This window comes from Hyla sarda, chromosome 2, assembly GCF_029499605.1.
Source record: "Hyla sarda isolate aHylSar1 chromosome 2, aHylSar1.hap1, whole genome shotgun sequence".
Lineage (NCBI taxonomy): Eukaryota > Metazoa > Chordata > Amphibia > Anura > Hylidae > Hyla > Hyla sarda.
Genome location: NC_079190.1, coordinates 85,900,877 through 85,916,698, shown reverse-complemented (window position 1 = coordinate 85,916,698; position 15,822 = coordinate 85,900,877). Strand labels below are relative to the sequence as shown.

Genomic DNA, 15,822 nt, shown 5'->3' with positions numbered 1-15,822 from the left:
TCTGTTTATAAACAGAGCGGATACATGCAGCTTTTATTTACATGCCGTGGAGCGCACGGCGAGCGCGATTATAAGTGCGCATCAAGCCTCTCCATCCCTGAACCTTACAATAAAGAAACAACCTTTTCCAAGATGTATATAATAAATGAATTGTTTTATGTATTGCGTCCAATCTCTGCCTGTTTTTGCATCTTAAATGTATCAAATATTAATATATTACTCTTTTTTGTGTTTAACATTTTATCCATGCATGTTGCCACTTTGACCTCTGATCCTGCCACCATCTTTTTCAATCTATTTGTGTATAAAAAGCCCCATGTGTCAATGTACTGTACAAATCTGTCAATCTGAAGAAGGGGTATGCGGACCCCGAAACGCGTTATTGATGCTATGAACAAATAAAGCCTGAATTTAACTCACTTCCATGACTTGGCTGTGAAATTCTCTGGACTTCTGAGCGCCTACCTTAAGGTCATTTTTCCTCATCACATTCAGTCCACTAACAGGATTTCCCTTTGGATCCATCCTGAGACCTGCGGGCCTGCACAGAATCCTCCTTCTACCTTAGATAGAGGTTACATGCGTATATAAACATATACTCCAGGTGAGCGGCCATCCATCAGACCCCCTATCTACCCCACTTCTTTGTGGGGACCCCATTATCTCCCAGGGTAATGCACTAGGCACCTCTGTGGGCCTTTCCCCTTTTTTTCTTCTCTACATTGTGTTGGATTGTCAATGCAACCCTCTTCTCCCACTCTTCACACAGTGATAGCAACACCACAGGAGAAATGCTAGCACAGGCTTCCAGTATCCGTAGTTTCAGGTGCTGCAGAATGGGCAAAACAAAAATTGGAACAGGACCCTCAGTTTACGCAGAAGATTTTGTTCAGTGATGAGGCAAACTTTTATGTGAATGGTGAAGTTAACAAACAAAACCACCGCTATTGGTCTGATACTAACCCACATTGGATAGATCCCTCCAAGACTGTTGGAACACAAAAATTGATGGTATGGTGTGGTATATGGGGTACAAAGATAGTGGGGCCATTCTTCATCAATGGAAACCTCAAGGCCACTGGATATGCGAAATTGCTACATGATGATGTGTTTCCCTCTTTATGCACTGAAGCTGGCACATTCCCTGAGTTTTTCCAGCAAGATGGTGACCACCACATTATGGGTGTCAGGTCCGAGCATTCCTAGATGAACAGTTTCCTGGAAAGTTGATTGGTCATCGTGGGCCAGCTGAATGGCCCCCAAGGTCTCTCGATCTGACCCCCTTAGACTTTTATCATTGGGGTCATCTGAAGGCAATTGTCTATGCTGTGAAGATACGAGATGTGCAGCAGCTGAAACTACGGATACTGGAAGCCTGTGCTAGCATTTCTCCTGCGGTGTTGCTATCAGTGTGTGAAGAGTGGGAGAAGAGGGTTGCATTGACAATCCAACACAATGGGCAGCACATTGAACACATTTTATAAGTGGTCAGAAACTTGTAAATAACTCATGAAAGAATAAAGTTATCATCATTGTTTTTCTTGTGAAATTCCCAATAAGTTTGATGTGTCACATCTCTTCCTATTGAAAAAACAAAAGTTGGATTCAAAATGGCCACCATGGTCACCACCCATCTTGAAAAGTTTCCCCCCTCACATATACTAATGTGCCACAAACAGGAAGTTAATATCACCAACCATTCCCATTTTATTAAGGTGTATCCATGTAAATGGCCCACCCTGTAGAATTCACTTATAAAGCACAAAGTTGCCACTGAAGTAAAGTGCACTGAATATTACGGGCTACAATCCCAATTATAAAGTGTCAAGCTGTGCAAATTGTGCATAAGATACTGGTTATAATCAACTCACCCATGTGGTGTGTCACACTACCTGCCCCAACGTACGGGCGTCAGTAAGCACAGTGCGTAGGTCCGGAAGTGACATCTCCGTGACCTGTGCACTGTTGCTGTGACGCGACGGGGGAAGAGGGTGGATATCCGTCCCGGCACATGCGCCAATGGTCATGACTCCGGTCTGGGATTGCGCCAAATGCCATGATTAACGGCATATAAATAGCGGAGTAGGTAGTGTGTAAATTATGTCCCTTGACAAAGTTGAGAATGACAAAACGTACGTTGGGGCAGGCAGTGTGGCGCACCACATGGGTGAGTTGATTATAACCAGTATCTTATGCACAATTTGCACAGCTTGACACTTTATAATTGGGATTGTAGGCCGTAATATTCAGTGCACTTTACTTCAGTGGCATCTTTGTGCTTTATAAGTGAATTGTATATCTCTCACATTAAAAGTATGTATTAAAATCCCTATGATCAAATGCTATACCGATTGTGGTGAATAACCACAGTCCCCTGTCACTCATAATCAGACCATCTTCACCCCTTAATCAGACCCTCCCCCCTTCACCAGTCCCCCTTAATCAGATTCAGATCCCCCCCTTCACCAGTCCACTTCTCTGTCCCCATTAATCAGACCCTCTCGCTTTATTCCACAATTAGACAGACGGACCCTTCCCCCCTTCGCATATCCTATGCCCTGTTTAAAAAATAAATTAATTAAAAAAGCATAAAATAAAACAATTATTTAGAACAGCCAGGTACTTACTTTTGAAGGCTGCTGCGCTGCTCCCTGGAATCAGCTTGTAGAGCACTTCACACTGCACACAGGGATCCTTCCGTGGCTCTCTGTGAAGGCGCGCGCAGCACTTGGACGCTGCCCGCACCGAAAGCTCCTCCTCCACGTTACGGACCTTGCTTCTTCCTTCAAAGTAGCTGCAGCCTGCAGCTCGCTTCTCCCCATCTCCGGCCGGCCTATTACACTGCGAGCAGTGTCGGCCGCCTGGCGCCCGTCTTGCTATGGCGCCCTGTGCGGCCGCACAGCTCGCACACCCCAACGGCCGGCCCTGATTGGTAGGATGTGCCCTATGCATAGTTATGAGGAATACTACAAAGTGTTGTACAGCTTAGCTAATGTGCCAGTATTAGTAAATGTTTCCAATTTAGCTTCCATACTGCCCAAATATAGTACAGCATATATCATCACAGTCTGTGGACCCCAAAGAGTAAGGACCCAGTTGGCACTTTAACTTCTGCACCCCCTTCATTTGTTCTGTCTTGTTTCTGAGGAGCAGTGCCTTTATATTGTTTTATTTCATTAGATGCTTTATTACAGAATGTAACAGGTAAATTTAGCAACTGATGGGAAAACAAGTCTCAATGTTAACAGAACCTGACACATCACTAAATAGGTGGAGTGTTTGCGGACTAATGTGTTCAGGGTTGTAGACTGATGGGGATTTTTAGATAAGTTTAATGCTTATAGCAGTTTTCTGATTGTTCTGGCTGTTTTCTATTAAAGAACCCAGTGCATCAGCATTATGAACACAGAGCACTGCTGGAATACAATTAGGACCCCCCCCCCCCCCCCCCCCCCCCCCCAGCTCTGGTCACACTCCCTCCCCTGCATTTACTCTCTATGCCAGAACTGAATAATGGACCACATGACAATAGCTTTTCTCACTGTATGGTTCATCCTAATGCTGGACCTGTGTTGTTTTGCTGATGTCTGTTGTTTAGCTTAAATCTGCATTCAATTTCTGTGACCTGCCCTGTATGAAAAACAAAATGGAAAGTAACCCTGGGACATAGAACAGCTCCACATATGTCTTGAGATAAACTGCAAAAAGCCTAAGAGCTCTCAGTTGAAATGAGTCTATTTACAGAAATATAAGAGAGAGTGCGGAACTAGGCTCATGGTAAACCATTTATTGTACAATCCAGGCAAAGTTCATACTGCATTTTGCATCTGATTACTCTAATGCTCACACTATTTTTTTTCCAATCCTTTTAACAAAAGAACAGCCATTATTTAGTTGTTTTGACAATCGACAAACTGCTGGTAATGCACACATTCTATTATTTCACAGCTATTATTTTAGAATTTTACGGCCTTTTTTTGAGCAAGAGAGGACTAAAAAAGTGTCCCCAAAAAACTATGTGAAAATGGCCTTACCCGTACTGGAATCGGCCATGGCTGCTGTGTGCGTACCTTAAAGGGGTACTCTGGTCCTAAGACATCTTATCCCCTATCCCCCAGTGGCACGCCACTGCCTGTTTCAGCCAGCCAAGGCTCCACCACCTTAGCCGAAGGGCGCTGTCATTCCTATCTTCTGTTGGTCCAGATGCTCCTGCTCCTACTACTTATGGTCAGTGATTCCAGCAGCGATCCATCACTGAACCGATTTCAAAGAGATAGCAGTATATGCCCATTCATCCAACGGCACAGAAGCTGAATGTGCCCCTGTCCAAGTTGCTGGTGCTGCAGTTCCCCCCCCTTTTCAAGTGGTGGACTCTGCACCTTTCAGAGAACTGATGGCGTGTGCCGAGCCGAGGTGGAGAGTCCAAGCAGTAATTTATTTTCAAAATAGGCAGTACTAGCCTTGCACAAATATGTAGAACAGAAGGAGGGCCAGTCCTTGAGCCTTGCACGGCAGCGCCGACATGTGGAGCTGTAACTACGGTCAGGGACAATAAATGTCCTTTATCGCCCACTGGGTGAATGTGGTTCTTGCACAGCCACACCAGCAACTTGGCCAGGTCACGCCGCTTCCGCCTCCACGCTCTCACGCCACTGGTCCTGGGACAATGTCCGACTGCCTCCTCATCCTCCACCATGTCCTCAGCCTCAACTGCACGGACAAGTCGCAGTGCCCCTCCAGCATACCAAGTGTGCAGGGCACGGTGGTGTCATGCTGTTCTTTACCTGGTTTGCCTTGGTAAACAGAGTCACACGGGGAGGAACTGCTCAAAGTGATTCACCAAGAAATCAAATCATGGCTTTCTCTGCGAAACTGAAAATTGGAACCATGGTGACTGACAATGGGAAGAACATCTTGTCTGCGCTGCGTCAAGGAAGCCTAAGTCATGCGCCCTGCATGGCACACGTGTTCAATCTGGTTATCAAGCGGTTCCTAAAGTGTTCCACCCATCTGCAAGACATCATAACAATGGCCAGGAAACTTTGCATGCACTGCAGCCTCTCGTACACCGCAAAACCCTCGGTAAGCTGCAGCATCAGAATGGCATCCCCCAACGTCTGATATGCAATGTTTCCACCCATTGGAATTACACTCTCCATATGTTGGACCGACTATACGAACAGAGAAAGGCCATCAACGATTATTTGATGATCCAAACGGATAGGGGTACTCCCCTGTGTAATTTCGATGTCAACCAGTGGCAGCTCATACGTGACACCTGCCGTTTGCTCAGGACCTTTGAGGAAGCCACATTATTTGCCAGGATTACAGTATGAATGATCATTCCGCTGCTTCATTTTCTACAACAGATCGTGAAAACAATGGCTGGTTAGTGCACTGGAGACGTGGTGCCTACATCTCATGGCCACATGAGCCCTGTGGGGGCTGAACTGGAAAGGAAGGGGGACAGAGGAGCACAGGCAATGTTTCACGAAATGGGTGGTTTGTATACTCAGCTGACAGGAGAGGAGGAGGAGCAGGAGCTACAGGGTGATGAGAAAGACGAGACAGAGGACCTAGACACACCGTGGCAGTATGCAGTGGAGATGGAGGCAGGGAGTCACTCCAAGTCACTTGCACAAATGGCACGATGCATGCTCACTTGCTTGCATAGTGACTGCCGAATTGTCACCATTCGGCAGCGGGGTGACTTCTGGCTCTCCACCTACCTTGTTGGACCCTCGCTACCTGCACAAAATGGGGGCCTTTTTTACACCCACTGAGAGGGCGGACAAACAGACCTACTACAGAGACATCCTACTTAGTCAGTTGACCGATGCCTTTCTGCGCCATCATCCATCCTCTCGCAGGTCTGACTGGGGGGGCCCTCTGCGCTCATGTTCCACTGCCATGATTGCTGGGGAGGGGTGGGGTGGCAGGAGCAGTACCAGCTCCATCAGCAGCAGCCTGAGTCTGCAGTTGCTGATGAGTAGCTTTCTTCACCCGCATAGTGAAGCAACTAATCAGCAGCAGGTAGACCTTGAGCAGGACCTGAACCAGCAGGTGGTGGCATATTTGGACATGCCCTGCCAACCTACATTGAAGATCCGCTGTACTGGGCAGCCAAACTGGATTTGTGACCGCAACTAGCCGAGTTTGCCCTGGAATAGCTGTCCTGCCCTGCCAGTAGTGTGCCATCTGAGCGGGTGTTTAGAGTGGCGGGGGCCATAGTAACCCCAGGGAGAACTCGCCTGTCCACCAAAAATGTGGAGAGACTGACCTTTGTCAAGATGAATCAGGCTTGGATAAGCCAGGATTTCCACCCACCAATGCCTGATGCATCAGGCTAGATTATCCATGGTGCCACACCAACACTTTGACAAAAGAGACCGGTTTCTTTTGCCTACTTGCCTCAGCTACTATTCTGATCCTGCCATCCGCCTGATGACACACATCTGATGCCATGTGCTCCTTCTTTCACCCACCTTTGTCAGCGGGTACTGGTATTGCCACCCTCCGCCCCACTCTGTCACCGGGTCACTTTCAGGACTTCTGATACTGCTACTGCCACCTCCAGGCTCTGTCATTGTGCAGCCATATGGTCTTCTCATGCTGCTGCCACCTCCAGGCTCTGTCATTGTGCCGCTGTAGGGTCGTCATGGTACTGCTACCTCCAGGCTCTGTCATTGTGCTGCTCTGCGGCCTTCATAGGCTGCCGCCCTTGTCCCGAGCTTTGCTGCCCTTTGAGGATTTGGTTTCCCAATATGGTCTTCCCTCCTCCGAACAGCTCCATTATCTCCAACTCAGGCATTTCATGTTGTCTGACCTAGGCAGTTACGAGGTTTCCTTGCCTACAGCCTTCCAACGGTTATGCCAGTCGGGACCGTAGATGAAAGGGCTTCTCTCTGATATCTACTCTATTCTTAATGCCCCCCCCCCCCATGGGTCTCCCCATCGCATGAGCCGTTGGGAGGAGAATTTAAATGCCACTGTTACCCTACCCCAATGGCAGATAATTTGTCAGAGGGCCTCTATTTGCACAACTTATAAGGAAACGCAATATAAGATGTTAATGGGCTGGTATCACACCCCTGCACTACTTAACAAACTGAACCCTACCATCCCCCCTCAGTGCTGGCGTTGTGGGGTGGGGTTGGGTACGGTCTTTCACATATTCTGGTCCTGCCCTGTTATTGTTCCGTTTTGGGATATGGTGAAGCGATTGATATCGGACGTTTTGGGAGCTCGGGATTCTGGGATTGTTTATGCATATGGTTTTAGCTGCCAAAACCTTAATTGCTAAATCCGCTCTCTTGAATACCTTGCTGCCTCTCTTAATAATTCTTTGCCTCTCTTTCTTTCTGTTTGGGAGCCGTGGGACAGGTTTCTAGATAGGCAACTCCTTAGTCCCCACTGACGCTATCTTTTTCTTCCTTTTCCTTCTGGTCCCCCCCTTTTTCACCTCCCCCCTCCCTCTATCCCTTCTCTCTTGTACTTTTGGTTTTATCCTGTTGGTTTTTTTTTGTCTTGTCTGGTTGTGATTTGTTCTTTATTGCTTTATTGGAGCCCGGTATTGGGCCTAGTTTACGAATTGCCTGACAGTTGAGACCTATATGACTTGCTAAACCTTGTCTTCTCCAGTTTTTTGTTGTTGTTGTTGTTTTTGTATTGATTTGCACTTTACGCTACAATGTATCTCGTGATGTTCTGTTGAAAAACCTTAATAAAAATTACAGTTGAAAAAAAAGAAAATAAATTGAATATCAAGAGGGAATGGTTGGGGACAGAGATTATTCTAGGTGATCTGGATAATATCACAAAGGGTCAAGAGATATTAAATTGTATTCTTATGCTGGCAAAAGTGGTAATCTTGAGAGGGTTATTTGGGAAAAATCGCCCTGAAATAGTGGTTTGGGTAAGGTTAGTCCAACAAATAAAAAAATATGAGAAATGGCATGCTCTAAAGACAAAGAGAGGCTTGAAAAAATATGAAAAGATCTGGTCGGAGTGGAAAGATTGAATGTATAGTTTGAGGAGGTCTGTGGAATCTTCGGTAGTACACAGCAAGCGGCGCATGCGCCATACACTAACAAAGGGCAAAGGAGCAGGGAGGGGGGTTAGGAATATTGATGAGCTGGGCGGAGCTGCCGCCGGCGAAAATGATGTCAGCGTGCCCCAAGCTCGGATCGGAGCTCCGCCCATGCCCCAATGCCCTCATTAGCATAAATAGAAAAATGTGATTTGCGGCGGAACGGCTGGGCGAGTCTCGACAATGTGAGTGCCGCTTTTAATCAGCATCACCCGCACTACAAGCCTGTGTGACAGATTTAGTGTTAGGTGATACTACTGACAGATTTCCTTTAAGTTAAAGGACAACTGCAGCGGTATGACACTTATCTCCTATCCACAGGATATGGGATAAGGGTTTGATTGCGGGGAGTCCAACCGCTGGGACCCCCCGCGATCTCCCTAACGGGGTACCGCCATTAGTGCTCATGGTGAGCACTAAGGCGCGTAGCGTCGACCTAGAGGTCGACGGTGAGGCCCTGTCTCCTCCAAGGCCCCATACAGTTCTATGGGGGAGACGGGGAGGCACGAACGCTGCCTCCCCGCCTCTCCCATAGAGATGTATGGAGGAGGCGTGCCGGCTGCAACGTCCTGCTGCGGCCGGCACGCCCGCTGGACAGCCGCGGCCCCGTACAGGAGATCACAGGGGGTCCCAGCGGTCGGACCCCCCGCGATCAAACACTTATCCCCTATCCTGTGGATAGGGGATAAGTGTTAATCATGCTGCAGATGTCCTTTAACAAAGATCAATGGAGGGCGTTTATTGAATCCCCATTTGACGGTAATGAATTCCGATCTTTGGTGCTACCTTATCGCTATACTACTTGCTATTGTAATGAGGGTCTTCATGGTTCACTTGAACCTCTTCAGTTAACTTAAGCAGACAGTAGTGGGTAGGACTTATAATAACACTGTAGGTAAATTCTCTACTCTTGTTACATGGGACACTGAGACAGCTTGGTTATGGTTTTAATTTTATTGCTTGGGAGCTGTTTTCTCTCCCTTCAGTGTTTATTGCCTAAAATCACTATTGTATCTATGAGTGACATGGAAATTTATTATGTATTGTGTACTGTTTGTGCCTATATTTTTTTTTATGTAAAACCACGTTGTCTGTGTCTTGTTATTCTTTTGTATTCTTTGTTTATGAAATTACTAGTACCCAGCGTTGCCCGGTTTCTCCTACTTACTCTTTGTGGGGAAGGAAAAGCAACATAGGGGGAAGTACTTGTCCTCATATCCTGTCCTCATATCATGACCTCATATCCCGTCCTTATATCTTGACCTTATATCCCATCTTCATTTCCTGAACTCATATCCCGTCCTCATATCCCGACCTCATATCCCAAACTCATATCCTAACCACGAATCCCATCCTCATTTCCCAACCTCATATCCCGTCCTCATCTCCCACTCTTATATCTCATCTGCTTATCGCGTCTTCAGCTGGGGCTGAGTTGTGATGAACACATTGTAGGCCAAAAATAGAAGCAGGCATGGTTTTGTGGACGTGGGCTTGACTTGCAATCTTAAGCAATACACTAAAAGGGTAGACAATAAGAGGGGTGTGGCTTAAATGGTGTTTGTGGCTTTGCAAGATGAGGTGTGACATGCAGGAGGGGTGTAGCTGGACTGACCAGGAGATGCAGAGCAGAGCTTGGAGTAAGGTACTGAAATCCTTTATACTTGCATGGGACATAAAGGTGTTCTCCACCATAAGGTGATTTTAGTACATACCTGGCAGACAGTAATGGACATGCTTAGGAAGGATCTGCACTTGTCTTGGGGCTAAATGGCTATGTTGTGAGATTACCATAATACTGTGGCTAGCTTTTTGTGAACTGGTATTTTCTGTTGGAGTTTTCTTCTTTTGCCTTCAAATCCCATAATTCCATTTTCCTCCTTCCCACACATCAGCCACCCCAACCATTGAAACATAAACGAGCTGCATCCATTCAAAAGACCTGTGGTTTTCAATCAGGGTGCCTACAGCTGTTGCATTAGTTGCAGATTGATCTCTCTCCCAGCAAGCGATCGCTCCACCCATTGAAGCAGACAGGCTCCCTGTCATCAGCTGACTAGTGAGTCAGGTCTCGGATGCATTGCAACCTGGGAAAAATCTGAGACAACAGTCATTTTGTATGCTGGTAAAAATAAATATTGGGGTGAAAATCACAGAAGAATTGTGAGAAAACCATCACACACAGGTACAGACACTATATTATGAACTACACTAACTTTACAGCCCCTGTAGCATAGTCAAATAAAGGGGTATTCTATTTTTAAGACAAAAACCCCATCCTTCACATAAGGGGGTAAGTTAGGGTTAATTTAACTTTTATATATTTTTATTTGATATATAAGTAACATGCTTACTAAGTTTCATGGAAATATCTTCAGCTGTTTGGAAGTGATGCTGGAACATACACACACACACACGTTGAGTTATTTATATATATATATTTATATATATATATATATATATATATGCAAAAAAAACGTTTCATGTTTTCCCCATTGGTTTTTACTTTTTGAGTAGTAGTGATAAGTGAATCGATCTCTTATTGTACATGGCTATCAAACTTTCTGCCTAGAAAATAATGGGAAACGCCTAAGGTATGTGCAGCAACACAATGCCACAAATCGGTAATGTAGGCTTACATAAGTGACAGCATGTTATGAACCATGACTTAATATTCAGTATTTATTTTATTTATTTTTTTGTCACAGTATTGCTGTCAGGTTATTTATCTGATTTGTATCTAATTTTCCTTTGATGTTATTGCATATTTGTCCCATTTTTAGATTTCTGAGGATAAAAGAGGTTCATTATAAATACTACAATAGTAACCAAGGGAACAGAGAGGAAGGGACCTGGTCCATACAGCTGCAGTACTCACCTTGCTATTCACTTTTTAATAGTGGTTCGATCACCAAAGCAACTATGGATTCAACTAATGCTTCTAGCCAAAACACACTTCTTAATGCAAAGAGGATCTGACAGAATTTGTACTGTTAAATTAACTTATCAATATCAATAGAAAGTAGGATATCCCATTTACATCAAAGTATTTTTGTTTTTTAATACTGTAGTTTAGTTTTTCTTAGCACATCTACTCTGACTCAGAATTAAAATTAAAAGCAGACATAAAAGGAAAATAATAGTTGATGCATAAAAGGAGGAGTTACAATCACAGAGGAGGGCTTTGTTCAGATGCGGAATACATAAAGTAGCTTCGGAATATTTATTCATCCACATCTCCATAAGCATTGAGAGAAGATGGTCATCAAAGAGGTAGGAAACACCTGGGTCAACAACTCTCTAATCATTCCTATTACTGTTAGACTATCTTTATGAATATAATTTGGCATGGTTTCTTTATAACTACAAGACTACAAGTTTCCTTAAATGCCTTGTTTTCATAATACATTTTACCTTATTGCATATCTTGTACAATTGATGCACATAACAGTATTTGTCAGATTTAAGCTAGAACTACATGGCGATGTTTGGCAGGACACGGGCTGCATGGCCTAATATCACCATGGTACACTCCTTAAATCGTGCAAAAGTGAATAGGGTTGCTTTGCGAGTGGCCAGAGAATTACAAGGAATCTATCCAGTATGGACTTCACAGCCACTTGTTGGTTGCAATGCGACCCAATTCACCTTCAATGGTTCTGTTGTTGCTGCCAAAGCTGCCTGGGAGCCCTCGGTACATTATTATGTGTTTTGTTATTAAAATCAAGACCAATGTGAATGGCATTTACCAAATCTATTTATGATGAGCTCCTTCACACTGTTCTTTTCCGGTGTTTTAACTTCTAAAATATAGTTTTAAGGTAATTTATGGTGGCGTTATATTTTATACTGTTATTATGTCAATGAGTGCTATTTGACATTTTACAAGTTTTGTAGAGAAGATCATGGGCAAAGAAAATATATTGCAGCCTGTAAATAGCATCATTATTCATTTTATTTTAGTATGTAAAAGTTATCTGACGTAATTGAATTCTTACCTTTTAATTTTGCAGGAATTGCGACAACACCGTTTTTGGCGCTTGGTTTTAGCAGAATTTTTGGGAACCTTTATGCTGATAACAGTGGTTTTAGGATCGTCTTGCTTAGGAATCAGGACTTCCCAACCTATGGCTCCACCAATAGCTGCTGGTCTGTCAGTTGTTAGTCTGGTGCAGAGTTTTGGTGAAATAAGTGGAGCCCAATTAAACCCAGCTATTACTTCTGCCTTGGTATGTGCACGGAAATTGGATATTCTTCATGGTGTGGCCTTTGCCGTAGCTCAGTGTCTTGGTGGAATATGTGCCTCTGCCATTTTCTATATATCTCTTCCTGCATCTTTGTACAATCAGCTTGTTACCAGGGTAAGTTTATTTTTTTTAAGGTTTAATTTTTTTTTTGCTTACCAGATATGGCCAGAGGTGTACTTAGTGCCCACTTTGCCCCTAGGGAGGTGCTTTATCAGCGCTCCAAACCCCATCCAGCTCATGGTGACACCGTACACACAGTTTTATTTTTATATTATTATTATTATATTTATATGATATTTTATTTTTTAATTTATTTATTTTCATTCAATTAATATTCATGTACGCCCCTGCTATGCATAGATAAAACATGTACAGGGATCAGAGATTTATCCATAGACACTACAAAATAAATTTACCTGAAAAATGTTCTTTGAATACATACTGTAATTCTACATTTAGAGACAGGATAAAACCAATTGGTTAATTTATTTAGAAACTGACATGAAGCTATTTTCCCTACTAAACGGACACCTCTAATGTTAGTGAACCTGTGTACCTGGGTCACAATGTAAATCTTGGGTTTCTAACAACATACAGTATATTCTCTAGAAGTTCAGTCACAATGCCTCACTGTGGCTAGAAAATAAAGCTGCACTGAATCTGCAGATTAAAATATTGATCACAATATTACCATTACCTATAAAAAAAAATGTCAGCTTGTGGAGCAGTCATTGGAACCCTGGTGGTAATCTTACAGGGGGAGATTTATCAAAACCTGTGTAGAGGAACAGTGATGCAGTTGCCCATGGCAACCAATCAGCCCGCTTCCTTCATTTTTCACAGGTCTCACTAAAAATGAAAGGAGGAATCTGGTTGCCATGGTCAACTGCACCACTCTTCCTCTGCACAGTTTTTGATAAATCTCCCCCACAGTGTCTAACCCTTTGTCTTTGACTAACTAGGGTTTATTATTATTTTTGCTTACCAGATATGGCCAGAGGTGTACTTAGTGCCCACTTTGCCCCTAGGGAGGTGCTTTATCAGCGCTCCAAACCCCATCCAGCTCGTGGTGACACCGTACACACAGGTGACATCAACTCTGATCACAGTTGCCCTTCTTGACCGCCATGACGATTTCTTCCAGCCATAACTCATCTCTTTAGCATCTGCAGGACAAACATCTTAGACTCTTCACCTTTACATAATTTCCCAATCTGTAGGCCTCCAAACTATGTTAATTAGGTAGTCTCCCACACAGGCAAGTATGTCCTCAGGTAGGTAGCCCCCCAATAGGTAAAAACATCCATAGGTAGATAGATCGATTCCCCCGCAACCCAGTAGGTAAATACAGTCATGGCCGTAAATGTTTGCACCCCTTGAAATTTCTGAAGAAAATGAAGTATTTCTAGCAGAAAAGGATTGCAGTAACACATGTTTTACTATATACATGTTTATTCCCTTTGTGTGTATTGGAACTAAACCAAAAAAGGGAGGAAAAAAGCTAAATTGGACATAATGTCACACCAAACTCCAAAAATGGGCTGGACAAAATTATTGGCACCCATAACTTTATATTTAGTTGCACACCCTTTGGAAAAAAATTACTGAAATCAGTGGCTTCCTATAACCATCAATAAGCTTCTTACACCTCTCAGCCGGAATGTTGGACCACTCTTCCTTTGCAAACTGCTCCAGGTCTCTCTTATTGGAAGGGCGCCTTTTCCCAACAGCAATTTTAAGATCTCTCCACAGGTGTTCAATGGGATTTAGATCTGGACTCATTGCTGGCCACTTCAGAACTCTCCAGTGCTTTGTTGCCATCCATTTCTGGGAGCTTTCTGACATATGTTTGGGGTCATTGTCCTGCTGGAAGACCCAAGATCTCAGATGCAAACCCAGCTTTCTGACACTGGGCTGTACAGTGCGACCCAAAATCCGTCCGTAATCCTCACATTTCATGACGCTTTCCATACATTCAAGGCACCCAGTGCCAGAGGCAGCAAAACAACCCCAAAACATCATTGAACCTCCACCATATTTTTTTCTTTGTAGGCCTCATTCCGTTTTGGTAAACAGTAGAATGATGTGCTTTACCAAAAAACTCTATCTTGGTTTCATTTGTCCACAGACAAGACATTTTCCCAGAAGGATTTTGGCTTATTCAAGTTCATTTTGGCAAAATGTAATCTTGCTTTTTTATGCCTCTGTGTCAGAAGTGGGGTCCTCCTGGGTCTCTTGCCATAGCGTTTAATTTCATTTAAATGTCAACGGGTAGTTCGCGCTGAGACTGATGCTCTGTGAGCCTGCAGGAAAACTTGAATATCTTTGGAACTTGTTTGGGGCTGCTTATCCACCATCCGGATTATCCTGCATTGACACCTTTCATCAATTTTTCTCTTCCATCCACGCCCAGGGAAATTAGCTACAGTGCCATGGGTTGCAAACTTATTGATAATGTTGCGCACTGTGGACAAAGGCAAATCTAGATCACTGGAGATGGACTTGTAATCTTGAGATTGTTGATATTTTTCCACAATTTTGGTTCTCAAGTCCTTAGACAGTTCTCTTCTCTTTCTGTTGTCCATGCTTAGTGTGGCGCACACAGACACACAATGCAAAGACTAAGTGAACTTCTCTGCTTTTTATATGCTTTCCTGTGTGATTTTTATATTGCCCACACCTGATACTTGCCCCAGGTGAGTTTAAAGGAGCATCACATGCTTGAAAACAATCTTATTTATCCACAATTTTGTCCAGGCCATTTTCGGAGTTTGGCGTGACATTATGTCCAATTTGCTTTTTTTCCTCCCTTTTCTGGTTTAGTTCCAATGCACACAAAGAGAATAAACGTGTATATCAAAACATGTGTTACTGCAATCCTTTTCTGTGAGAAATACTTCAGTTTCTTGAAAAACTTCAGGGGTGCCAACATGCCATGACTATATGTAGGTAGTCAGCACCCACTCACTTATGATTTCAGGATAAAACTTTGCTTACCTCATGTCCCACGCAATATTTGCCACAGCACAGCCTGTCCTTGTCCTTCTTTCACAGTGCAGGTGCTATTGAATGACGTCTGCAATGCATTTGGGTGGAGGTCATGGTCTCCTCTCCGTGTAGGCTGTAGTTCCTGCAGCTTACACTGAGAGACAGCTCTCACACAAATGTGTGTGCGCGCATAAATCTGAAAGTAGCGCTTGATTGCCTGGGGATCCGAGGCAAGTGTCCTGGATTCCCCAATAGTGAGTGAGCTACTGTAGGCGTACCTATGCTTTGGTGTGCACGCCCAGTGGTGGCCGGGTTCTCCAAAGTGTAGGTATGCCACTGGATATGACTCCTTAAAGTATCAAGTTTAGGCCCTGGAATAGCAGGAAGGGCCATGAAAAGTAATGTTTCTCTGTCACAAATATGGTCCCTTTAACCCCTTAAGGACCAAGCCCATTTTGACTTTAAGGACCAGGCCAATTTTATTTTTGCGTTTTTAGT

General features: G+C 44.0%; 1 protein-coding gene across 5 annotated transcripts in view; it reads left to right on the top strand.

Moving 5' to 3' along the window:
• The window catches only part of LOC130358726 (aquaporin-4-like), a 50,258-nt gene that overhangs the window by 11,640 nt on the left and 22,796 nt on the right, over positions 1–15,822 (top strand). For 3 of the 5 annotated variants that reach the window (XM_056562384.1, XM_056562386.1, XM_056562387.1), the window contains exon 2: positions 12,103–12,450. In XM_056562384.1, coding sequence (XP_056418359.1) covers positions 12,103–12,450 — 348 coding nt within the window. Of the gene's footprint in view, positions 1–11,226; positions 11,363–12,102; positions 12,451–15,822 lie in introns of those variants that run through there. The other 2 variants (XM_056562385.1, XM_056562389.1) reach the window with 2 other exon arrangements.